General features: G+C 38.4%; 2 protein-coding genes across 2 annotated transcripts in view; both read right to left on the reverse strand.

The window, feature by feature from the left end:
* Window positions 1-353: 353 nt before the first annotated feature.
* Window positions 354-1,858, reverse strand: LOC110155238 (uncharacterized). Its single transcript, XM_020919300.2, has 4 exons — window positions 1,719-1,858; window positions 1,606-1,640; window positions 1,092-1,178; window positions 354-707 (listed from the first exon to the last, which is right to left on the reverse strand). The coding sequence occupies exons 1-4, from the start codon at window positions 1,765-1,767 to the stop codon at window positions 519-521; spliced, it is 360 nt and encodes a 119-aa protein (XP_020774959.1). The 5' UTR covers window positions 1,768-1,858; the 3' UTR covers window positions 354-518.
* A 3,165-nt stretch (window positions 1,859-5,023) lies between these two features.
* stac (SH3 and cysteine rich domain) overlaps window positions 5,024-26,275 on the reverse strand; it is a 39,026-nt gene continuing 17,774 nt past the window's right edge. The window contains exons 4-12 of the mRNA XM_055162112.1: window positions 25,611-25,744; window positions 18,136-18,217; window positions 17,781-17,887; window positions 16,893-16,974; window positions 15,878-15,945; window positions 12,690-12,787; window positions 9,277-9,328; window positions 8,750-8,887; window positions 5,024-7,656 (exon numbers count right to left, since the gene is read on the reverse strand). Coding sequence (XP_055018087.1) covers window positions 7,558-7,656; window positions 8,750-8,887; window positions 9,277-9,328; window positions 12,690-12,787; window positions 15,878-15,945; window positions 16,893-16,974; window positions 17,781-17,887; window positions 18,136-18,217; window positions 25,611-25,744 — 860 coding nt within the window. The 3' untranslated portion in view covers window positions 5,024-7,557. The remainder of the gene's footprint in view (window positions 7,657-8,749; window positions 8,888-9,276; window positions 9,329-12,689; window positions 12,788-15,877; window positions 15,946-16,892; window positions 16,975-17,780; window positions 17,888-18,135; window positions 18,218-25,610; window positions 25,745-26,275) is intronic.

Raw genomic sequence — 26,275 nt, forward strand, 5'->3', positions numbered from 1 at the left:
AATAAGTAGCAAAAAACAAGAGACTGGTATCATAATAATTATCTAAATAAGTAGGATTTTTGTTATGCATTTGTTTTATTGTAATTGTTATAATTATTCATATTTTTATGATTACATTAATAATCTAGTATTTCTTTTACAAGCAGAGCACATGAAAACCCAGAAGGCTTTTTTTGCCGAAACGTTATTTTGTTAATAAAAAAGCTTTTGGACATTGGCCAACCGAGTGTGCTATGAATTTTTTCACCCTGGTATAGCTCTTTACAGGCCATGTAACCTGCTACCACCATCAGGATTACCTTGCAGAACAGATACATTCTGCATAAAGAAAATGCAAAAGAATCAACAAAAGCATGTTTTTATTTTATTTATTTATTTATTTTGCTCGTTGTAGGTTATTTTTTCAAAGAGAGACATATGGTCTCATTTTTGGCTTGACTAAATATTCCACAAACTGATGTGCAACATACACACTGTATATTGTTGCTCCTTATTATGAATCCTCTACTGGACCATCTTTATTGCCACATCACATATGTTTTCTTGCACAGCCGAAGCTGTCGACACAGTCTCAGAGGGCACACCTTGTTGGTGATGGTGTTGATGAGTTTTTTCTTTAGCTTCCTCAGCACAAGCTTACAGGCCTTCTGCAGCAGACGACTTTTAATACGGAGACACACACGGTTCAGGAGATTCTCGATCTTCTCCTGTAACAACATCACACATCAGGATGGACTAGTATAAATATATCAAGAAGGAGTAAAAGAATGTGGCCAAAAAAAGTGTGCAGAAAAGTACAATTTCTTTAAAAAGTTACTCAAGTAAATGTAACTGAGGACTGCCCATATCTGACAGCAAATATACTTCCAATAATAAGAATAATACTGTTCTGTGGTAGACGTTACGTATTCACTACAATGTACAAGTGGTGCATCTGTTTTTCTTTCATAAACATCAAGGGGGAGACTGGAAGCAAGAGTTGACTATCCCCTTCTACTACTTTTTCCAGCCAACACCAATGAGACTCACCATTACTTTCACAAAGACAAAGTGGGTGAAGTGTCTTGCCCAAAGATACAACAACACACTACCTTTGAGCTGTCTTTGCTGAGTTGACTTTGGACCCATTTCACAATGCGTTTGCAGACTGAACAAGCGCCAGGAATTCTTCTGCCATCCTGAAAGATTTAAAATATGTAACATTGCTTTTCACAATTTATACAGTTTAGACTGGTGCTTACAACTAACAAGAGAAAGGACTGGTTTAAAAGTGTACCCTTTTTGGTGAGAGGTGTCATTTTGTTTCCATGGAGATGTGACCACTTTGTCTGTAATGTTCCACAGTAATAATATTCTACATACTGTATCTATTAGTACCTTCATAGAGATAAGGGCAAGTTACAGGTCAGATCTGTGGATGCATGTCTTTTGAGAGAAGAATAAAAAAATACATGTAATTCCATAATCTATAACATGTCAGGTAATAACATCTCCATGGAGACAAGCTGATCCTCCATCGGAAATGTTACATAGTGCATCTTTATAAATACATATAAAGAAATCTAATGTTACAGTACAGGGCTGATTGTTGCTTTTGTGCCTCACCTCTTGTCGCGGAGGTCTCCATGAGTTCACAACAGCTGGAAAAGAAAATAATTTAATATTGTGTGTTTGGGGCAGAGAGAGCTCCAGGAGGGTTGTGGTGGTTGTGGTCTTACCGAGGCAGATCAGGAGCAGGGCGAGGCAGCATAGAGCTCTGGTGGCCATTGTGGCTTTGTTAGAGTTTCACTGCACATTGTGTGACGCTTCTGCAAACTTCATGAATCAGCAACACACTTATTTTTATCTCTGGTTTGTGCAAAACTGAACAAAACAACAGAAGGAAGAAAGACCTCACCCAGTCTGTGAACCAAAACTTACTTAGACCTTCTTCCAAGGCCTAATGCAAATGTTATTATTTTTGCAGATTTTTTTTAAGGAGATAACATTTGGATGAAGACAAAAATATGAACTGCAGGACTAATCCAAGAATCATATGGATTTCAGAATTTTTAGAGGTCTAATCTACAGACCAAGGCTCTGTTTCGAGAAGCAGGTTTAGTCCAAACTTCTGAAAAGAGATCCACCCAGAGTTTTCAGTTTCACAGAGAGAATGAACCTAACCTGGTCCAGAGCATGTTTTATTCCTCTAACCTCTAAGAAGTTTAAATGTTTAACTCTGAGCAGATGCATGAAATATGATGCTTAGTTTGTGCTGTAGTACTTTGCTGTACTGTTACTCTTGCTGTATTTATGAATACAAACTGGTGTCAAAATTATGCTCTGATATAGGAATAAAGTGTACGCATGATAAGCTCAAGCTTCAGCCTCCACCTTTTCAGTCTGTGTATGTTAAATATGTCTGTCTGTGAAATAATGTCAGAATATACCTGTGACTGAAATCAATCAACCAATCAAAACCCTGACTTTAACCTGAGTCTGCTCCTGAAGAAGAGCTCTGACTGGACAGTTCACTTATGTATTCAGGTTTTATGATGAGAATTTAACTGAAAGTGAATTTATTTATCACTTTGATACATTTAGTTTCAGTTTGTAATTTATAATATAGCACAACTCACTGATTATGATAACTTTGGCCAAGTTTATCAGCTTGATACAAGCAAACAGATCAATTACTACAATTACTCAACACACTTTAGTCCAGTTACACTTCACCGTTAAGGGCTGATCCCACCGTGTGTGTGTGCAAACTGATTTGTTGGGCTGTCCATTTATTTTATTTTTGTATAGCTACCCTTAAAACGTGAGTTAATTTAAAAGAAAGAAATGCTTTTGAACATGATTGTCTCAATAAACTTTGTACATCATATGCTGCTTCGTCCTTTGTTTTGCCTGACCTGACTGTTATTTATTTTAAAGGGACCTTAACCTCTCCCTGGTTACAATAACTTAGCTTTGATCAATCAACATTTATTGTTTTCTGTTTATTATTACATGTATTTAGTATTTATATTATGTTCTTAAATCTTAATGCTATTTCATATTCTAGTACTTAGCTTTTGACATTTAATCACTTTTAGGATGTGGGATTGTTTTTAATGACTGTAAAGCACTTTGTGTATGAAAAATGAAAAACTTAAGTCTGATGATGTGAAATACAGTATATGTTTGTCAGTGTTGTGCATGAACGAGTTCAAAAGAACGCGTTCATTGAACACGTTCATTTTTCAGTGAACTTTGAACTGAACGCAACACTTTAGTAAATCAAGAACTTGAACGTGAATTTGTTCAAATTATGTGTGATGAACGACGTACGTCACTGTTGGGGTTCAGTTAAACGTCGGAATTTGTTTGCACCTGACGAGTGACGATCTGCTCGCACTTCACCTCGCGAAACCGGCAGCTTTAGCGGAACGTACGGGCTCTTGTGTCTCTCAATGGGAAAGTCAATCAAACTTGACTGAGTGCGTTTAGCTGCTTGTATTTACCTTCTGTACAGGCTGACCACGGCAAACGCAAGGATTTCAAAAGTAAATTTCAAAGCACTAATTGAACAGTGTATGTTGATCTGGGCTCTTTCACATGATACACAACTGCCCAGAGAGCACAATGTGCTGATGGTAAATGCACAAATACAACAATAGATACGTACTCTCTGTGTATTTTGACGGGGATACGCGCCTACGCGTGTAGAGCGTCAAAAAATAGGATGGATCCTATTTTCTGAAATCTACACGCACAGGACGTGCTGCTCCGCGCGCTTATTATTTTACTTGGTACAAATGTCAGTAACGCGCGTCACAATGCTTTTTTAACCTGGATTGAAATGGTGGGTTTTTCGTTTTTCTTCTTACAAATTTGTTAAAATCACCGCGATATCAGCAGCGGTGAAACGCCGGAGGTTCGCCCGCGTAGACCGTGATCCTGAGCGAAAGGACCGACGCAGAAGTCCGCGCTCCACCGAACTAAACGCAGCTGACGCCCGATCGCACTCGGGGTTCTCTCAGGGGCGGTCCTAGATTCCAAGTTCTCGTCCAGGATTAGTCCTGGTTTGGTCCTGGTTTAGTCTTGGTTTAGACCTGGTTTAGTCCTGGTTCAATCCTGGTTCAGTCCTGGTTCAGTTCTGGTTTAGTCCTGGTTTAGTCCTGGTTTAGACCTGGTTTAGACCTGGTTTAGTCCTGGTTCAGTTCTGGTATAGACCTGGTTTAGTCCTGGTTTAGACCTGGTTTAGACCTGGTTTAGTCCTGGTTCAATCCTGGTTCAGTCCTGGTTCAGTTCTGGTTTAGTCCTGGTTTAGTCCTGGTTTAGACCTGGTTTAGACCTGGTTTAGACCTGGTTCAGTCCTGGTTTAGACCTGGTTTAGACCTGGTTTAGTCCTGGTTTAGACCTGGTTTAGTCCATATACGGTGCAAAAGTTCAGCATCTTAACAGTTCTTTTGGTGAGAGTAAATTAAAAGTGCTGCAATAGTCATATAATGTTTTACATTTTAAATACAGTAATATTGTAATGTAACAAATGACTTTGAAATGACAGTAACAAGTCATAAATAACACATTACAGTTTTAAAGTCACTTGTCCAACAGTGTATCTTGTAAAGTTGTTGTAAACTAGAAGTCAGTTTGAAAAATAAATGCAGCCTTTCATTTACAGATCTCATCTAAATATAAAATGAACTGAACTTTGAGCTAGTTCAAAATTAAAATTGTGAACTATGAACATGAACTATTCACTTTGAACAAGTGTGAACTGAACTTTGAACTAGTTCATGAAAAGTGTGAACTTGCACAACACTGATGTTTGTATTATCTGTATTTCCTCACCATGCCAATTTGTAGCTCAATTGAACGACCACAGATATTGTGGTTAGAACACCAGTAGAGGGAGCTGTAATTTCACACACGAGTATTTCTGAGACAGCTGAAAGGAGCTGTTACTCAAAAGGTAACCTCAACTTACCACATACTATTCACAACAGAGAAGTTGTACTAGAACACAGCAGCACAACGACAACACTGATGGAAATAATGTAACAAAGAAACATTTTATTCTTATACATATGTACAACAGAACAATATCGGTTTTCCAAAAGCTCAGTGCAGGTCAGTATTGTCTCTATACATCATGCTATAAATGCAGTCATTATAAAAGCAGATTTCTGTACACAAGCGTCCATGTTATTATGAAACCCACAGAACACCTCCTCTCTGGTATGGCAGACATTGTACAGTCAAAGTCTTCATGAAGGAAATGCAGCTGTTAACCCGTCCCAGATATGTCTCCAATACTAGTCCGACATAACCATACGCAAATATTTTAGTTTGGGGATCCTATATTAATTGTTCACTGGCTGTAAAGTGGTTGGTTAGATTCTTGTTACCGTTTACTATTTTTTAAACCAAACATTATGAATAACAGTTCTCCATTTACCATAAACTAAAACACAATTTAAAGTCCATAGTGAATCTCAAAAAACGTGTCCTTTATTAATTGCACCCCACTGGACTGTATATAACCTGCCCTCTTGCTGTTTAAAGGGTACTACAATCAAAATTAAACCTGGAGTGCCATTGTCTTAACCTACAGATAATGTACACATGCATGTTTTTCTCAGCATACGGACAGGCCACGTCACTTGTGAAAATCTCAAAACCTCCAGAATTCAGTCAGTGAGCTGCAGAAGCTGCACTAGCACTGATTCCTCATTGGCTGCAAGTGCTGGGGTTTAGGCTGTGACCCTTCAGATGAGGGAAAGTTATTTTAGGTTTAAACCAACTGGATTTCAGTGTTCAAACTTGCAACCCAAAGTAGAGACTCGTGTGAGGCTCATTCTGCTTTCTGACTGGATAATCGTGTTGAAAATCAAAACATCAAATTATTCCATAAATAAATGGAACATCAGTAAAAGTTATATTTGACTTGAACACGTCTTCTTCGTTCCGTTCGAGGTTATGACATTTTAAATCAATATGTTACTTAAGCTGTTCTACCTCACCTTATATCCAGCTGTCTTCTCTCAAATCAACCAAATCATTAACCAAACTATTTGTGACTGTCAAAATGATCACCAATGATCAACATTGTAAAGATGAGAAATAAACATTAATTGTAAATGCATTGCCTAGCAGAATCTAATAATGAAATGAAAAGGGCAATGTAAAAGTAATATTTATAAATCTTAACAAATACATAAAACAGTTTGCTAAAAATGCACTATCAATAAACTGTCCTGTTGGGCTGTGTATTTATCTACACCAGTATTTATCAAATACTTCTCGAATTATATTATTAGTATGGTGAATTACTTCAGTATATTTATCCAGCTGAACTACAAACAATTCTTCCTAAGTCTCATCTCAATAAAGCACCCAACTATTTTAATGGGCTTCAGTCTACTGCAGATCAAAAGATATATATATATATTTTATTGTTAATTACTATGAAAACAGTGCTAATTTTCCAATATCCACAGACAAGGGCGTAGGTTTAGGGACGGTGGGGACATGTCACAACCAATATTTGGAAAAGACAAAATAGTCCCTACCAATATTTGCCATTTTATTTAAATAAACAAAAATATTAATTTATTCTGATATTTTTCCAGACTCAGTAGTATTAATTTAACACGTTTTAGTTCACATTTAGTTTATTAGATGTTCTGAGATGTATTCAGTGATATGATGACAGGGTTACCTCTGCTGCTGTTTCATTGGCTGCAACAGAGTGATGTCATTAGTGGAGCCAGGAGCCTAAACTGGGGAAGCAGCAAGACAGGGCCAGCACCCGAAAATGGTGGCTTGAGCAGACGTGAGTGAAGACGCTGCAACTATGAAAAACTTTTCAAAAGGAACTTACTTGGCTTCATTTTCAATTAAACTTGCCTTATAATGTGCCACTGAGAAAAAAGAGCGATTATCGCCTACTTGTGCACCAAGATCAGCCAGACTCTACTGACAATATTCCATGGAAAAATGTACGGACATGACCTCACAAATATCTCATCACCAACAAGCAAAGGGAAATCTGCTACAAACTTCTACATCACTGTTATCTGCTAAAGAATCATCTTAGAAGGGCAATGGACACAAACTGTACATTTTGCGAACTGAAAAATGAAACCACCTCTCACTTATTTTGGACCTGCCCAGACTCTGTGTGTTTTTGGAAAGAATTCATAAAACATATGGAGGTTAGCTGATAATGTCCCCACCAATACTGAGACCAAATCTACTCCCTTGTCCAGAGATACCATCTTTTTACTCAGATTTTGGATTATTTGTATTTATAGACGTAATGTGGTTGTAGTGGATACCCTCCAAGACAGTAAATCATCTCATCTTCTTAAACAAAGTGAGACAAACATACCCAAAAGAATGTCTCAATAAATATACAGCTATATTCATGGGTTTAGATTCCTGTTTAAAGGTGCCATTTTGAGTACTGCCAGCCATTCACAATCATCTCATCTTCTTAAACAAAGTGAGATTTGAAAAAGTCAGTTCTATCTAGAGCCACTTCAGGAGCAGGAGCAGTCCTTATGGTGAGGGGTGGGTTTTTTCTCAAATGATCTCCAGAACATCACAGGGGACGTAGCCTCTCCTTTTGCCACTCGCCACTCGGATGAAGCCGCTGTGCTCTGGTTCACTGCTCACACAGATCTGCACCAACGAGAACGACGGTCAACTAAAGATTATTTTAGTACTCAACTATGACAATGTTATTTTTTTGTACATTCAGATTTTTTAAAATGTGTAAATATGGTAACTTCAGACTTCTTCTTTTACCCAAAATGGATTCTTGTGAGCTTTAAACCTTTAAAGCTTTAATGTTATAATGAATGACCTGGAGTTGTGTTTTGTTTCATTCACAAATGTTTAAGTAATCTAGCTGTATTAATCTGTCTACACCTCCAAAGCTCAAAATGCTCTGATAGTTTTCATGTTACCCAAGTTACTTTTTACTTTTTGTTCAGCAGAGATTGGCAATTCGAAGCCTGAAATCATCCAAATGATTCTAGTGAAAGTGTATGTAAGTTTTAAATACATTTTATAACAAAGCAGAGCTCTTCCTGTATTACCACATGACATCACAAGGAGTGTTTTCTGTTTGAGAGAAGAACTCAGCCTAAATATGAAGGGTTTGTGTGTTAAACAAATGTGAATGAAACAAAACACAATTCTGGGTATGTTTTTGATGAAGAAACAACATGAAGAAAATAGTGAAACACAGGCGCCTTAAGATGTATTATTGATAAATTCTGACATTGTTTATTCTTTTTGTTTTTGTCTCTGTCAGAGCTGTGCACTCCAGTTAATGCTTATGATTATGAATGTATAGGTTGGAAAACTAGTTAACCACCATTATAAAAACAAGTTTTTCCATAAACGTATCATCAATCATCATCAAAACTGGACAAGCCCCCAAAGACCAAACTATGAAAAACAGAAAGCTGGGGGTCTCATCTCCACCAGGGAGTTCAGTGTCCTCACATGCCCCAAAGCACTGTGGGAAGTTAGGAATCTGGCTTGAATTCAGACAGAGGAATATAAATAATGAATTATTAATTTCAGTAAACATTGCAAAGAGTTTACATAGATTATGAAACAAATACATATTACTTAAACCATATTTTCTTCATGTATATAGCTCAGTCATTATTGTTTGACACAATTTAAAACTCCAGCCAAATGCAGTTTTTACTTTAAACTGAATGCAAGCTCCTTTCCTCAGAATGCTAAATGGATTGAATACCTGTCCTTCCTTCAGGGTGATCTGGCCTTGCTCTTTACAGCCAATGAAAGTCCTGTTACACCTGTACACCTGGTCTCCGCCCCGCACCTGATGAGCAAAGGCTGCTGGGAAATATCCGATCCTGTCCTCGATCACCCCCTGAAACAAACACCACCACGCCACATCAATCAATGACGGATATAAAAGTCAAGAGTTATTGCAATATTGCTTTTTTACATTTCATACAGTATATACACATGTAAGACTAAACACAGAATCAAAATAGAGGAGATCACTGAGCCCAGATACAGCATGTGGCCTCTTGTCTCTCGTGTATGTGCCATGCATCTGTGACCCAGCCTGTTGCACTGTCCCTGTACGTTATCGCTATGTATAGAATGTTCCACAGTATGGAGTTAAATGTATTTATCCTAATGGGACAAGCTGGCTGACAAAACTAGGCCAAGTTACAGGTCAGATCTGTGGAGTGTGTGTTTTTCAAGATATCATTGACATAAGGATGAAATAAAACTACTAAAACAACTCACTTTCCACCAGTCATCATTGGAGTCATCAGCCAATAGAATTCTGTCCCCAGCTCTGGAATAAAAACAAAAGTCTTTCAGATGTGTGGTTAGAGATTTTATTAACCTATATCTGCTGTCACATATTTACTGAAACATTGTCAAATATATTACTTTCACAGTTGACAAAGCAGCAATCCTAGAACACGTTTTGGGTCACAAATAAAAACATCTTTTGTGCTGAATGATTACACAGTGTGTTTAATCATATGCAGGTTTTCTGATCAGAAAAACAAAAGCTATCAGCCACTTCATTTTCTTTTGTGTTTTTGTATTGTAATAATTATAAAAAACACAATGATTGTGAATAAATTTGAATAGAAAACTAGCACAAACATGAAAAGCACTGAATAATGTGGTTTCTTTGATTACCATCACACAACTCAAGATCTCATTATTTTGTGAATGTATGGACTAGTGACAGCAGAGCCAGATAAAAGCAGAGGATGCCAAAAAATGGACTCAAGAGAATTGTTTTCTCAAATAATATTGCTCAAGGACAAGAAAAATGAAGCCAAAGATAGTGATTTTATTTTATTTATTTATATATTTTTTATTTTTATTTTTTAACCATGAATCACTCCTGTGTGAATGAGGGATTACACTGACTCTAGTGGGCGAAGAAATAAGAGTAAATAAATAAATAAAAGTATTTAGGGAAACTACTACAAACAGGAGTGACTATCTTGTTGTAATACCCAAGTTTTAGTTTAGCTTATTTGAGCACTGTGATTGGATGGACAAAACCTTCAATAATGCACAAAATCTGTATGTTGTAGAAGACACAAATGTTTAATATAAAGTTTTTGTAACTTAAACTTTTACTCAAGTCCTGTTACACTGTAAAATATATTTGTCAACTAGGAGTAAAAGCATGGTCTCTAAAAACTATTCCAAAGCAAGAAGTACAAATGTATTAAAAAGTTACTTAAAGGGCCCGTATTATGCTATTTTCTGTTATAATATCGATCAACATTTGGATAATTTCAGCTCTGGAAATGCAAATCTCTGCTCAACAAATGGTAAAAGGTGGTTGTTAACTTGATCTTTGGAGATGTAGACAGATTAATAATGCAGGATTACTCAAACATGTGTGAATGAAACAAAACACAACTCTGGGTATGTTTTTGATGAGGGAACAGCTTTATAACATGACTTAAAGGGACAGTTCAAAAATTTTGGACATAGGGCCTCATTTCCTAGTGAGCCAGAGTGTTGGAGACGTGTGGAGAGACTTTTTAAATATTCCATCCAGTCCTTGTATTTGCAGAGGTCGCTGGTGCTAGGCTAGTGCATGTCAATGGCCATAGTTAGCCTGCCACTAAAAACAGTCTTACCCACTCCACAAAACACATGAAGCAAATCTATTATAAAGCCAGGCTATCACTGTGAATATCTAACTTGATAGAATAATTTTAGAAGTAAAACCAACCTTGCGTTTGAAGGATTTATGTCTGAGCAACAGCAGCGAGTTGTACTTGTTGCAGAAAGCTTGGCAGCAGTGGACTGATATGAGAAAATAGTCCCTCAACATGGGACAATTCATGCAATGCAAGGTTAGTTTTATTTCAAACATTATTCTATCAACGCAGACATTTACATCGACAGTCTGGTGTTATAAATGTTTTGCTTCGGGTGTTTTGTGGAGTGTGTAAAACTGTTTTTAGTGGCAGGCTAACTATGGCCATTGACATGCACTAGCCTAGCACCAGGGACCTCTGCAAATACAAGGACTGGATGGAATATTTAAAAATGTGTCTCCACATGTCTCCAACACTCTGGCTCACTAGGAAATTAGATCCTTTGTCCAATTTTGTGTAATATAGGACCTTTATGTCAACGCACTTCAGATCTTTTACATTTCTGAATGACTAGACTCTTCATTGTGGATGCAAAGTTGAGTCCTGATACTTGTACGTGATCTATGACGTTCTTCCTGACTGGAGCTGATGTTGCCTCTGCACAGTGGAAACTCTGTGGACTAAATCTGAACGGCCCTGGTCCCTCAAAGCCCAGATTGACTGATATTAATAGAATCTCACAGGTGCTTTAATGAGGCCACTGAAGAGAATAAATCTGTGAGGACTCCTGCCTGAAAGAGAGGCTAATTAGATCCCTTTGTATTCTTGCTTCTTTCACGGTGGAGAGCTGCCAGTGCTTACGATGACCATTTAAGTGCATTATCAAGGACAGAAAGGCCTAACAAAGGGGTTTTTTGTAAGAGATACTTTTAGCAACGCATTCTTGTTAAAATCCTTATCACTGCAATAAACTCGTTCCAATAAACACACTGCACACACACTTTCACTTTCTCAACACTTAATACTGGCTACTACTTAAGAAAATTGGCCCAAACTTGGTAGAAGAAAAAAAAAACATACACGGTGTGACTTATTACCTGACAAATTTGTAATAAACTTTTCAAGGTAAAAAAAAAAAGTTGGTAATGTTTTATCTTTTTTTAAACTTTTAATTCTTCTGGGTAATTCATCTCCACATCTAAAGCGGTAGATAAAATCAGAAGGATTGGTGCATTTTTATGGTCAGTAAAAATCAGATAAGTGGGATAATCAGATAATTCAATTATAAAATGTTTAATTCAATTCTTGAGTATTTGGAAGAATATGGAATGTTTCGCAGTATGGCATTAGATGACGGCATAGGGCTAAGTGACATGTCAGATCTGTGGGGAGGCGAGCCCACTCACGGTAAGTTTTTAAGTCAATAAATAATGTTATTGAGTAAACGCAAGATGGATGAGTTTAATGCCATACCAAGACTTTCCAAACAAAGCATCAACATCTCCATGGAGACAAACAGAAGGTTACCCTGATTCATCAGTCGATTTCACTTCGTGGAAACTGTCTGACCTCACAGCATTAGGATTCTTTCGCTCGACGGTAGGCGGGTACTTTTTTATCTAACCAATTGCTGTATTTGGTCGTGACGTATGTGATGCACCAAATCCTGTAGGAAGAAGGGCAATAACGTCTTTCCCCTTGATAAAATTCACCAAACATTCTCTTTGTTCCGACTTTAAATCCTCGATCTTGGGAATCGTTCCCAACACAGAATGTCTGGCTTCGTCTACATCCATCTTGACCGGTTTGTTTACTGTTGTGCTGTAACACAAAAGGGACCCCGACAGGCGCTTGATTTTGACGTCATGGCTTCACAGCTCACAGCTGATTGGCCGGTGCACAGTCTACAACTTCTGGGGTTCTTGCAAACCATCTGTTGTATTCTGATTCCTGACCTAGTTGCTGGAGCGAAATGAAATTGAGCGGAGGCACTGGGTGGCACCAGCTTGGCTAGCAGAAAGTGTATCCTCTACCAGAAAAGTAACACAGTGCACCTTTAATCTTAAAATAACTCACTGGACGTCCAGGTCGTGGCTCTCCTGGGCGGTGTAACTGTACAAGGCCACATATGTGTCCAGCTTTAGGACGTCTCTGTGAAGCTGAGTGGGCTCCATCTGGACACATACACACATGTAAAAGCAAAGTTAGTAAGCATAAAACAACAATGTTATATAGTAATAATGCATTCTGAATTCTCAGAATGTTATCGAGGAGTTACATTGTTGTCATAGTATCGGAGATAACTAAACAAACCATAATCCTTTGCTTTGTTTTTGTTCAGTCAGCAGGAAAACCCAACAACAAAACTCTTTTAAACACGTGTTAATTTTAATCTTTTACCACCATATTTGTACAAACAAGTTACAAGTACTATTAAATGGTCAGTCCATATTATGCTAATTTCTGATCTATGTTATAAAGTTGTTTCCTCATCACAAACAGACCTAGAGCTGTGTTTGTTTCATTCACACATTTAACACACAAACTCTGCATATTTAGACTGTACACCTTCACCAGAATCATTTAGGTCATTTCAGCACTGGAATTTCCAATCTCTACTGAACAAAAGATAAAAGGAGCAGCAGGATAATAATAAAGGATTACTCAGACATGTAAGAAAGAAACAAAAGAACAACTCCGAATATGTTTCAAATGAGGTATTGGCATTATAACATGGCTTACACTCACAAGAATCCATTTTGTGTAATATAAGACCTTTAAGTATTTCTAACAATACAACTATAGTTTTGAGTATCACATAAGTTATAAAGTCTTGTTTACTGCCACAAGTTCACAGTCAATCTGCTTTCAGTGCCGCGATGACACAGTGGGAACAGTGGGATCTCTGCTTTCGCACTTTTTCTTGAGCTCGTGGGTGTGGAGGAAGTTGCAGAGAGGTGTAAAAACAATTAAAAGAGAGGCACAGGGTTTGATCGCTGTAGTGTTTTCTGAAATTAAAACATTAGAACATGTTACAGGTGTTGGTAATGTATGGTCCGGTTGGGAACATATAGAGAAGTGTTCCTGGTCTGTTTTGGGACTCACTGTGCGTTTGATGAATGAGCAGAGGTAAAGCTAAAGTGCTTCTGTGCCCGCAGGCTCAGCGTGACAACAAAGTGGGCAGTCTATCACAGAAGACAACTATGGGTTCTATAGATTGGAGAGTAGGGATGGTTTATCGATTATCAGCGATATCGCAGATCACAGATATCAGTATCGGTACAACATAGAAAATTTGCTGATGTCTGGATATTTTTTCAGCAATCTGTGTGTGCCCATGTGTCTTTCTCAGTTTGTCCTCAGTGGTGTGACTTTTTAAGCAGAAGTTATATCCCTTATAAATATATTGAAAGCAAATTTTTAAACTTCACTATAACAAAAAAATTTGGTCCTTGCTATGGAATTTAAAAGCTTAACATGTATGGGAAAATATCGTTTACTGGCTACAAAAGCAAGACAAATTGGATATCGGACCATCCCGATTAGAGAGGAAATGATTAAGATTCAATTTAAGAATGGCCAAAATGAGTGCTGAGTCCCGACATGACACCCACATTGCCTCCTTCTCTTTGGAATAAGTGCACTTGGGAGGGCATCTGGTGCTGCCCACACTGTGTCTACTGCACCGGTCCCTGCTTCAAAGCAAGTATGATTATCCAAATGTGACTCTTGAGAACTTTAAGTCATGTTATAATGCTGTTGCCTCCCCAAAAACATACTTGGAGTTGTGTTTTGTTTCAGTAACCCCTCACGTAGTCTGTCTACTCCTTCAAAGCTCAAAATGCTCTGTTCCTGTAGTTTCTTCTTGTATCTTTTGTTCAGTAGAAATTGGCAATGTCAAGGCTGAAAGAATCCAAATGACTCTAGTGAAGGTGCATGGAGTTTAAAAAACACAGTCAAGCACTTCCTGTATGTATGTATATATGTACATGACATCACAAGGTGGAACGGAGTGTTTTCTGTTAGAGAAAAGAGCAAGTTTGTGTGTTAAACATGTAAATGAAACAAAAGACAAGTCTGGATATGTTTTTGATGAGGAAACAACAGTATAACATAGATCAGAAAATAGCATAATATGGACCTTTAAGCTAATGAAAGTACCTAGCTGAAAGTTTAGAATGAGTAACAGAAAACAGGCACAACGCTTCAGGCACTGCAGAAGAAACTGATGACAAAACAGGTTGTCACCTAAAACAGAGGAGGCTGCAGCTGAGATGACATCACACTTCTCAACACAATGAATAGCTCCATCTCCCCGGCTCCTGTCTCTGCTTTGTGTGAGCAGATGGCCATGCCTCTCTGTCTCTTGGATAGTCCGTCCTGTAGCTGATGCAGGGGCTGTTTTTTGGAGCATTTTTCTCAGATGACCACCCCGCCAAGCCTCCATCTGCGCCTCCACCATTCACCGTTAATGGAACCGTCGGCTGACAGACAAAGTGCCCACTTCCAGCTGTGCTCGGTCCAAGTGAAGAGGTGCGCCATTGCGGCCTTGTATGGGGATTTGATGATTTTGGTGTTTATACTAGTGCATCTATGGTCTTTTTCCACTGCAGACAAAAGACTGAACTGTTTAAACAAAATAGTTGTGTATATGAGCATTGATAGTGAATCTTCCTCAAATGACGCCACCCAAGAAGTTGAATGGCTCAGATAATTGGGTGTGCATTCTTATAAAGCAGGGAGAAGTTTTAATCTTGTCTTTCAGCAAGTTGGACTGCTTTGGACACAGCTACCCTGAGCCAAATCCAGGGTCAGGGCCACACCATATCAGTAAGCCTGGATGTAATCTGTTGCACACAACAGGAAGCTGTTTCCATCCCCGTCTTGGAAAATCTCACCACATGGATGAGTTGTAGGGGGTTTGGGGGAGAATGGGGAATGGACCCAGGACAAACTGGCTGTGTGTCAGTTCCCAGACTCACAATGTGCAATGCTGAGGTTTGCACAAATTAGTAGTAGTGGTAATGGAAGCTCAACCATAGCTTTTAACAATTAGAAATATAATTGTACTTGTGCATGAACCTCACTTTATCAACAAGACAGCATACTGTATTTTAACATTTATTTTTTTTAGTTTATAAGTTAGTTAAATAGTGATTACAGATGTAGCCAGTCTGTAGGGTAACTGTGAAATATGATTAAATTATCCATCAGAAAAGGCTTCATGAAAATGGTTCGTTCATTACAGTGAGAACAGTTCCTACCACTGAATTGTCGTATCCTCTCTCAGGGGGGAGGTAGTGCTCCATTCCGTTCTCCAGAACTGTGAAAACTAAAACATGAACAAAGAATGAGTGTATTAAACACCATATCATTTGCAAGCTACTTATAATAGATCACAAAGTAAAGAAGACTTTAGAAGAATAACAAAGAGTGAATATTGTCACCCCGACCCTGTAGGGCTGAAAGTATCATAGTGCAATCAGTCTGAGATGTGCAGTTGTGTACACATTAAACATGGCCAGGAGCATTATTATCAGTTTGTTTTAGGCTATGTTTATATGATGACGGTCTGAACAGAAGACGCAAAAGTGGCATCGTGTCTACACTTTTTATTCCACATTTAGACAAGTGTTTTTGGGAGAAAATCTGCGTGCATACGGTGACGCAAAAGTGTGTGGAATTCGATTGGGTATACATGCCAGGTGACTATGGCTACATATTTGTTTCTATGTCCTGTATGTATGTAATGTAAATTCGTACGAGACGTGAGCATCTGATCGGAGTTTTGCATCTTGGGCAGTGTAGACGGAAATGCTACGGTAGAGCGTATTCAACTTTTCCACTCTGGAGGGTGGTTTTGAGTATTTACGCCCCAAAAACGTAGTCACCGTCTAAAAGAAAGGGACTTCTGATAAAATATTTTGTTGTTTTTACCCGCAAGCATTCTCGTGTAAATATGCCCTTAGAGGTCAAAGCTACAGGGTTAACCCCCGTTGAGACAGGATATTTTATTCTTTGCAGAGAACATAATATAACTGCATCCTTTGCTAATTGTGACCATTCAAAATGTGATTTTGATTGTGATAAATCTGGCAGCTCCACCTAATTCAAATGATTATGGATGGGGAACCTGCAGAAACATTCCCTGATGTTCTTGTTTGGATTGCCAAATGGATTTAATTTGAATCTGAAGCTAATACATAACACGAGTGACTAAAATAAATAAAGCAACATGGTTTTCTTGTGTTTTTCTGTTCCCATTCTCATGTCACTTACCATCATCACTGTGTTTCCTGCACAGCTCCTGCTTACTGCTGTGTGCCACCACCTCCTCTGGAACATTGTCCAAGTCACTCAGCTGCACACATGGAGAGGTTTGTTACATAACTTTATCCTAAACACGACATTATCTTAATCACATTGGCTGGTCTTTCTTCACTAAACAAATGTGCTGCTTTAGACTCACATTTGTAAACTATTACCATAACCCCTGATGGGCTTGTTTGTAAGCGGCTCCATGCATACGCCCATTCACTAACAGCTGCACAGGACAGTCCAAGTGGCCCCAGTCCTCTCATGACTCTGCCCAGATGGCATAAACAGCCTAATCTAATCTAAGATAATTACGTACCTTATATAATGTCCATTCAGGAGTGTGTAGTCCTACGATCACTGTGCAGTATCTCGGAGCGCATGCCTTTATTGGTAGTGTGTACGGCTCTTGTGTGGTTTTATCAGGCCAGACAATCGGCAGTATGACAAACTGACGGTGAGGTGGGACCAGGTGGTTGTTATGCAAGTCGTAAGTCTATGGCCTCAAGTCCTATGCTTTGAAATTCAGGTCCTTTTAAGTCAAATTTAGCCCTGCATTAGGCCTGATAAATTGCGTAGTTTGGTAATCTGGTGATACTCAGAAGGCCAAATGTTACCTTAGGTGGTACTTAATGTGAAAAAGTTTGAGAAACACCATCTTAGTCCATTTTATTAAGTGATTTCTCAAGTTATCAGAACACAAAAACACTTACAAGTCTACACCTCTGGGAGATGCACATTCAGTTCAGAGATTAAACAACTGACTTAACACAAAAGATCTTATTCTTGCATGTAGTGAAGCTTAAACCCGAACATTTGTTTCTGTATAAGTAAGATCATGTTTGTTGGTACCGAGTTGTGGTGAGGTGTCTCTGAGCCGCTCGCCCTCTTGGCCTTCTGAGCCAGAGAAGTGCCGAATCTCAGCGCCTCGTACACAGGGTCCACCTTATTCCCACAGGCTTCACCGCGGGACCAGGGAGAGACAGAAAATATGAATTTACAGAAGCAGGATTAAACCAGCACTTCTACACTTCACACAACTCAAACTAACTCAGCCTCAAGATTCATATTCTGGAACTGAAATCTAACACTCAGACACCAAGACTGAACCTAGCCAACTTTCTTTTTTTTTTTTTTTTTTTATCTCTGAAGTATCAAAGTGACATTTCTTACAAAAAATAAATACCAATATGTGCAGGTGTATTACCAATGGGCATGACTTCCTTGATGCATCCGTACTGTTCCTGGATCAGCAGTGGAGAGCTGTAATACCTCCGGAATCCTTTTGGCTGAGGGCAGAGAGAGAAAGAAGTGCTTTAACAAACACTTAGCAGTGACATTCAGCGACTCAGTTTCATCATTGTACAATTTAGGATTTATGGAGGTATTGTTTCTCCTAGAATTTTCCATGGTATAACATTTTTATGGAGTCAAAATAGTTCCATAATACACACGCATGATAAACATGCATTCGGGCGTATTGTATTATTTCACGCACCTAGATATTAACTGCGAGAGAGCAAATTATCTGTGTGTGAGGAGAAATCTGTGACCTGTGCGTAAAACCACCACTGGGGGGCAGATGCACCCTCGAACTAAATCAGGACTAAACCAGGACTACACCAGGACTAATCTTGGACTTAAGAGAGAGAGAGAACCCCAAGCCTGCGGAGCAGGGTGTCCGCAATGCGTGATCCAGCGAAGGCTGCGCTTCCCACCGTGTGGAGCAGAGCTCTGCTCTCCTTTCGCCAGCGCTCACCTAACAGTCTGCGTGCACACACCTCCAAGCCCATCCCGACAGTGAGTCCTGGTTCAGTTCTGGTTTAGTCCTGGTTTAGTCCTGTTTTAGTCCTGTTTTAGTCCTAATTCAGTCCTAATTTAGTCCTCCTGGTACGTACCTGGAATCAGTCCTAGGTTAGTCCTGGGTTAGTCCTGGTGTAGTTCTGGTTCAGTCCATGCTGTGTGCAATGCAAAAGTCTGGCATCTCGATCAATGTTTCTTCTGCTCAGTAAATAATGCTTGTGAAGTGATGACAGTTGAGTCGCATCTATAAATTCTTATTTGTAATGAAGAAAGTGTAACAGTTTCATTTCATTTCATGATTGTAATTCTTGAAGTTGTAACTTTTCAGTGTGTATTCTGATGGATGCTTCAGTTAGAATGCTTTTAATTTGTGTGTGATTTCTCACGGGCATGAGCGGGTAACGAGTGTAATGTTAACGGGTCCGGGCTGGTGTGGGTTTAACTTTGATAAAATCGCAGGTTAATGGGTGGGTGCGGGTCTCCAAAAATGGACTCTGATGTAGCATGCACTGTATAACGTTACACAATGCATCTTTAACTTAAAATAATGTAAAAATCCCAATGACAAATTAACGCATAAATTTAAAATGCAAAAGTAAATGTGAAGATACAATTTGTAACCATAAAATAGGATGTGTAAAGATGTGCTAATCATACTTAACAATTCAGCAGTGACTTTACTTCTCACGCGAAGCACACGCATGGAATCATTTACAAGACTACACGGTACACAAGGCTGTCAGTACATTTTATCCTCTGCCCCAACAAACTAGGAAGAAAACAGATCACTCTTATGACTTTGAGACTGACATGGGACCATTATCATACAAGACCATACACACACCACTGGAACCCACTGTGGTAGGGCAAGTTTATAGAGAAATCACAACGGTTAGAGCCAAGAAACAATCATCAGTTTGACTCACAATCACATTTAAAGCAGGACTCGAGATTTAACAGTGCCCTATGACACAGTGCAGCTTATAGATTTGGTGGAACCCGGCCCTTGTCTGTGCCCTGGGAGTGGAAAATGAGGTTGAGAGGTCGAGCATAAAAAGGACCTTTCCCCAGCGGACTACAGCTCCAAATCAGACTGATCCTAAAGTTGGACATGGATCATGGTCAGGCTTGTTTTTGTTGGCTCAAGGAAGTACAGCAAAGAGATTATTAAATTACATCATATAGTGGATGTTTATGCTTATAAAGACCCATGACATCTGCCTTATCAGCTGTTTTCCATTCTCCGCTCTTTACCAGTTGTTTGGAGCAATATAGAAAAATATGTGCAGAATAATTTCACACATTATTATAGCTACTAGAGAATTTTGCATGTGTGAAAACCAAAATACAAAAAAGTATATCCTGCAACTTAAAGGGCCCATATTAGACTATTTTCTGATCTGTTATAATGTTGTTTCTACATCATAAACAGACCTGGAGTTGTGTTTTGTTTCATTCACGCATGTTTAACACACAAACCCTGCATATTTAGGCCAAGTTCTTCTCTCAAACAGTCTGTTCCACCTTGTGATGTCATGTGCTAATACAAGAAGAGCTCCACTGTGTTTTAAACTCCATACACCTTTACTAAAATCATTTGGCTAATCAAAATAATACAATAATTTTACTATTTTACACCTGGAGTTAGTCATCTCTGCTGAACAAACCGTAAAAGGTAACTACCACTTCATGACATCACAAGGTGGAACAGAGCATTTTGAGCTTTGGACATGAAGAGAGACTAATAATGCAGGATTACTCAAACATGAAAGAAACAAAACACAACACCAGGTATGTTTTTGTGGAAGTCACAACATTATAACATGACTTAAAGCTCACAAGAGTCAGTTTTGAGTAATATCGGACCTTTAAATTGAAACGTGATCATGATTACTGACATGATTACTGAGCTTTTTAATCAATTGTCTGTTGTCTGACAGTAAAAGAAGTTGGTTTGAAGTTCAGACTTTGACAGAATTAATTGGAATTTAATTTGAATTAGGTGCACTACGCAACCTTAGCCAGGCTGGTGCCACCTAGTGCCTCTGTTCAATTTCATTTCTCTCCAGCGACTAGGTAAGCCGGCCAATCAGGGAAGAGCTGTGAAGCCATGATGTCAAACTCAAGCGCCTGTCTGGGTTCCTTTAGTGGTACAGCACAACAGTAAACAAAGCGGTCAAGATGGATGTAGATGAACTCATACATTCTGTGTTGGCAACGATTCCCGAGATCGATGATTTAAAGCTGGAACAAGAATGTTTGGTGAATTTTATCAAGAGGAAAGACGTTATTACCCTTCTTCCTATGGGATTTTGGTGCATTACATACGTCATGACCAAATAGCATTGGTAAAATAAAAAAAGTACCTGCCTACCATCGAGCAAATGAATCCTAATGCTACAAGGTCAGACGGTTTCCATAAAGTGAAACCAGCTGATGAATCAGGCTAATGCAACCTGCTGGTATCCATGGAATTGTCATTGCTTTTGCTGGTATGGCATTAACCTTCTACCTTGCATTTATTTAGGCTTGCTGCTCCATAGATCAGACAGATCTATCCTGTATCTTGGCCTGGTTAGTGTAAATATAAGTTGTAGTATAAGTTGTATTTTTCCCTGATATTAATTTTGCATTATGTATTACTGTTGTGAGTGACCTTGATTTCTATATTTGACCAACAAAAGATCATAACAGCTCAATTTTAATAGTGATAGTAAGTAGTATGCCATTGACTTTAGACTGATATATTGCAAGTTTGTGCTGTTACGTGTGCAGCCAGTTGGGGGTGAGGTGCATGCTGGGAGCTGGCTGTTGCTCTCCAGGTGAAGCAGATGTATGCTCTCTTAACCTTTCTATTAATGAGTTCACTCCAGTTAAAGTGACGCTTCACTGTTTGAGCTCAAGGGATGCTTATTTTAGTGTCAAATAAATACTTAATAAGGCCTCAGCACTGGCTTAGGTAATGTAAACTAACGCTCAGCAGGCTACGTGAAGTACGCTGTATTATATTGGAGTTGAGTTTTGTTTTGAAAAGAGGCACTTAATCTTGATCCAGATAATTTCATATAGCTACTGACAAAATTTGAGAAAAATAAGGCATAATCTCCATATCTGTGTGTAATGAGGTATTGATTAGGCAGAGAAAAGGCAGGAGACAGCAGAGTGAAGAATGTGCGCTGGCTTCAGTTAGACACAATATTACTCACGTAGGCCACATTCCAGCAGTGTCTCTTATTTTGTCATCCCCAAACATAAATTACTTTTTATATGCATATAAGGAAATCTGTGGATCCAAATGCGAATGCCCAAGACTCAAAATACATAAGATATTTTTACATATTCTGTTAAAGTAAAAAAACATAGAAGCATCACATAAAGGGAGCTATATGTTATTTGTTGCTAAAATTACCATTTTGCGTTTTCTGGTGTGTGAATGGACACGTATTTCTCACATTATGACTGAAATCTGTATACATGCATAACTTATGGAAGAGGTGGGGATTTGAAAGTCGTGACTTGGACTCGAGTCAGACTTGAGTCACTATTTTTAGCACTTGAGACTTCACTTGATAAAATGGACTAAGACTTGGGACTTGACTTTCTACAACTCTTACATACTCTATAAATACTCATATATAAATATACTATACATTTTTTAAGTACAATTTATCTTACATTCATATAAATGACGACTTGGACTTGACTTGGATTTATAAACCAGTGACTCGAGACTCGACTTGGACTTGAGGTTAAAGACTTGAGACTTACTTGAGACTTGATCCCACCTCTGCCTTATGGTTATAAAAATCAGGTCCCTATGAGGTAAATCGCTCACTATTAGATCAACAACACAGTTCGAAGTTAAATTTAGGTTAAGGTGAGACTAGAAGTAATTCTGGTTAACCTTAGGATCAGTTTCCAGGAAATGTCATGTCCCTAAAAAGCATGAAACCCAACAGGATGTGTGAGGTCATATGAGGCCAGGGCGAATGGTTTAACGTTTCCTCAAAGGCCCTTTACCTGATTGGTACTAGGGGTGTGCAAAAATATCAAAATATCGATATATCGTACCATTTAACGTGATGATACATTATTGATATCATGAGCTGCTGTATTGATATATCACCAAGAGTATTTTTAGGTATATTTTTAAAAAATTTACTGAATTATTTGGTTACAGTGCTACAGGTTGTTAGTCAGGCTGGCACCATCTAGTGTCTCCACTCAATTTAATTTCTCTCCAGTGACTAGGTCAGGAATTGGAATACACGTATATACATAGATGGTTTGCAAGAACCTCGAAAGTGCAAGTCCAGGCACCAGCCAATCAGCGAAAAGCCATACATTCTGTGTTGGCAACAATTCCTAAGATCGAGGATTTAAAGCCGGAACAAAGAGAATGTTTGGTGAATTTTATCAAGGGGAAAGACGTTATTGCCCCTTCTTCCTACAGGATTTGGGAAAACTTAATATACCGGTTAGTCCCGTTAGTGGCGCATTATTTGCGTCACGACCAAATAGCAGCGATTGGTTAAATAAAAAAGTACCTGTCTACCACTGAGCAAATGAATCCTAATGCTGCGAGGTCACACTAGCATTTTCTTGCTTGTTTTGAGAAAGGAAATTCGTTTATGCGACACAATTGACATTTTCACAGTTTTGATGATTCAAATGTTTGTGTTTCTTATGAACTTTGCATAAGACGTGGTTTAACAAAGGCTTATAGTATCACAGCCATGATTTAGCCTTTATTTTTTATAGAACCGTATCGAATCGTTTTGAAATATATATCGTATTGAATCGAAAGTTCAATGTATCGAGATATGTACTGTATCATGGCCTCTGTATTGAGGTATGTATCGTATCAGCAACTTCTTAATGATACCCAGCACTAATTAGTACCATCTTAAAAACGTGAAAAACAGAACTAACGCTTATTCCTCACTTACTTTAGGCATTCCGAGCATCCTAATTTTTCACTGTGATCAGTTTATCTGCGCTTTTCACAACTCCCAGAGACCACCAGTGCGAGTTTTGTCATGACAGCAAAGCTATAAACAACTAGCATGCTAACAGACACTTCCTGATTATCGCACAATAAAATGGTTTCTAATTAGATGCAGACAGTACATGGCAGACACATTTTGACCTCGAGAGCTGCTTATACAATATTATACAATGTAAAGTGTTTTGAGAATGTCGTTTCACAGTACAGCAGTCCAAAGTCAATAAGTAACAGTCAAAGGGATGTGTTCATGTGTACGGCGTCTTGAGTGGACACTAATGGCTCTGGTCCTAATGGCAATACTCCACAGTTGTGAAGAACGGGTCAGTCGTGCAGCAGAGCGCTGCAGTGCATTCTGGTTATCTAACCCACAGACAGTGATGATATAAGCGACACTGACGAGGAAGTGTGATTTCTGAATATGCACATCGCACAGCCAGCTCTGCTCTGCCAATTCGACGGCCAGCGTGTCTGCGGCAAATATTCACAATTTTGCATCCTGAAAAAATGACACGTTTGCTGAGACGAAGCTGCAGAATCAAAAGGAATCTGGGGGACATGGAGTTTTTACTGTGTATAATGTTGCCTTCTAAACAATTACAACACTCACTGGACTTGTTCTGTGTTATTGCTTTGATTGGTATATTCCACAGTATGGCATTAAAAGTCTATTCAGCTTTTGTTTTCATAAGAGGTGATTTTATTGTTCAGAAATATCTTTAAGAACATGCATTTTTATGTGAGTGGGCCTGCATCTCCATCAAACTGATCTGGCCTGTTTGCCTCCATGTAGATAGATAAGTTACTGTGAAACATTCCAGGTTTAACGGATAAATACACCTACAAATCAGTTTTTTTCAGTTTAGTTCATGCAAATTAGCCATGTGGTTTTAAGTTTTGTTACACTAAAACGTAAACAAATGTGTGCAAAACTGCATTAAACACATTATAATCTCAAACGGGCTGATGTGGCTCTGTAGTGGTTATGGTTTATCTGTTGTTAAGTTTAGTATTGCAAAGTTTATTGCTGCAGTGTATAACTTGTACAGTAGCATTTGGAAATGTTCAGTTTAATCTGAGCAGTGGATTGTGGGATACATTAGAGCTCCTTACTGCTGGTTAGGAACATGGATCTATTAAAATAAGCTCATGGTTATGGTTATTGTACGGTTAACAGAGTTAATGCAAAGATGAGCTTGAGTTGAGTTGGGTGTTTTTTGAATGAAAAGAAAGCAATACGTATTATTTCTTCCTTTATTTTACAGTAAATTATAATTTTTATATACAGGCTTTTTTTTTTTAAATGTCGCAGAAGCACTTTGTTCCTACATGAACGGTCTACCTCTTTGCACTTCAATAAAAAAATAAATAAAATAAACTTGTGGAATTTGGCAGATTTGCTTTTGCAGTATTTTTTTATTCTAGGCGCTGTACCTGATTTCTCTTGAAAACATGTAAAACTATTTACAAGGATCCAAAGTTATTCCTCATGTACCTTATGAATACTGAGTATCATAATTATTCACTATGTTGAGTTCATAAACTCTTTTCACAACTTACACTGATCAGATTGGAGTTTTGCATGATGATAAAGCTAACAACAACTAGCATGCATTGCACACACTTCCTTATTGGACAATAAAACCCTTTGTAATTAGACACAGACAATACACAGCAGAGTTACTGACCTCAAGAGCTGCTTATATAATATAACTGTACTGTGACAAGTGATGGTATTTTTGCTCAAATACATGGAAAAAAATATTGTCAACCTACACTTTTAAAACTGAATCATGGATGACAAATGATCAACAAAGAGTAGAGTGGACTATATTGACTTAAAAGGTGTTTATTTACATTTTAACAGCACTCACCAGTTTGCCCATGCAGCGCTGTTGTCCCACTCCGTTCTCACACTTGTGGTGGAGGCTCATCTTGCAGGCTTTGCAGCGCAGGCCATGCTTCGCCGTGTTTCCCGCCAAAAACACCACATGTTTGGCTGTGGTACCTGCGCACAGATGACACAAAGAAGAAAAGACAGAGGCCTCAGTTTGATCATGGCAACAATGGTCTTTTATTTCTACAGTAACCCCTCCTTACGCCAGTCAAATCTATAGTCTTTATTACGCAAAATTGTGGTAGCTTTCTAGTTAACAGCTACCTTTTACCTTTTATTCAGTAGAGATTGGTAACTCCAGAGTTAAAATTATCCAAATGATTCTAGTGAAGGCGTATAGAGTTTAAAAACACAGTGGAGCACTTCCTGTTTAACCACATAACATCACGAGGTAGAACACTGATATGGGGTAGTTTTAATTTGAATAAACAATACCATGGTCCAATGGAGCAAAGAGAAAAGGACATGTTTAATTTGAGGAAGTTTAATTAAAGGAAGTTGATAAGGTGAACAAAGACAGTGGACGTTATTTATTATTTATTACGATATGATGCAGTATTGTGGGTAGTGAGTATACGTAAAGGTTTTGCCATTTATTTTTATCAATATGACCCTTGTTAACATAGAATTACCTCTTCAGAA

This window comes from Boleophthalmus pectinirostris, unplaced genomic scaffold (genome assembly GCF_026225935.1).
Source record: "Boleophthalmus pectinirostris isolate CB_2022bp ecotype Guang Dong unplaced genomic scaffold, ASM2622593v1 HiC_scaffold_10, whole genome shotgun sequence".
NCBI classification, from domain to species: Eukaryota; Metazoa; Chordata; class Actinopteri; order Gobiiformes; family Gobiidae; genus Boleophthalmus; species Boleophthalmus pectinirostris.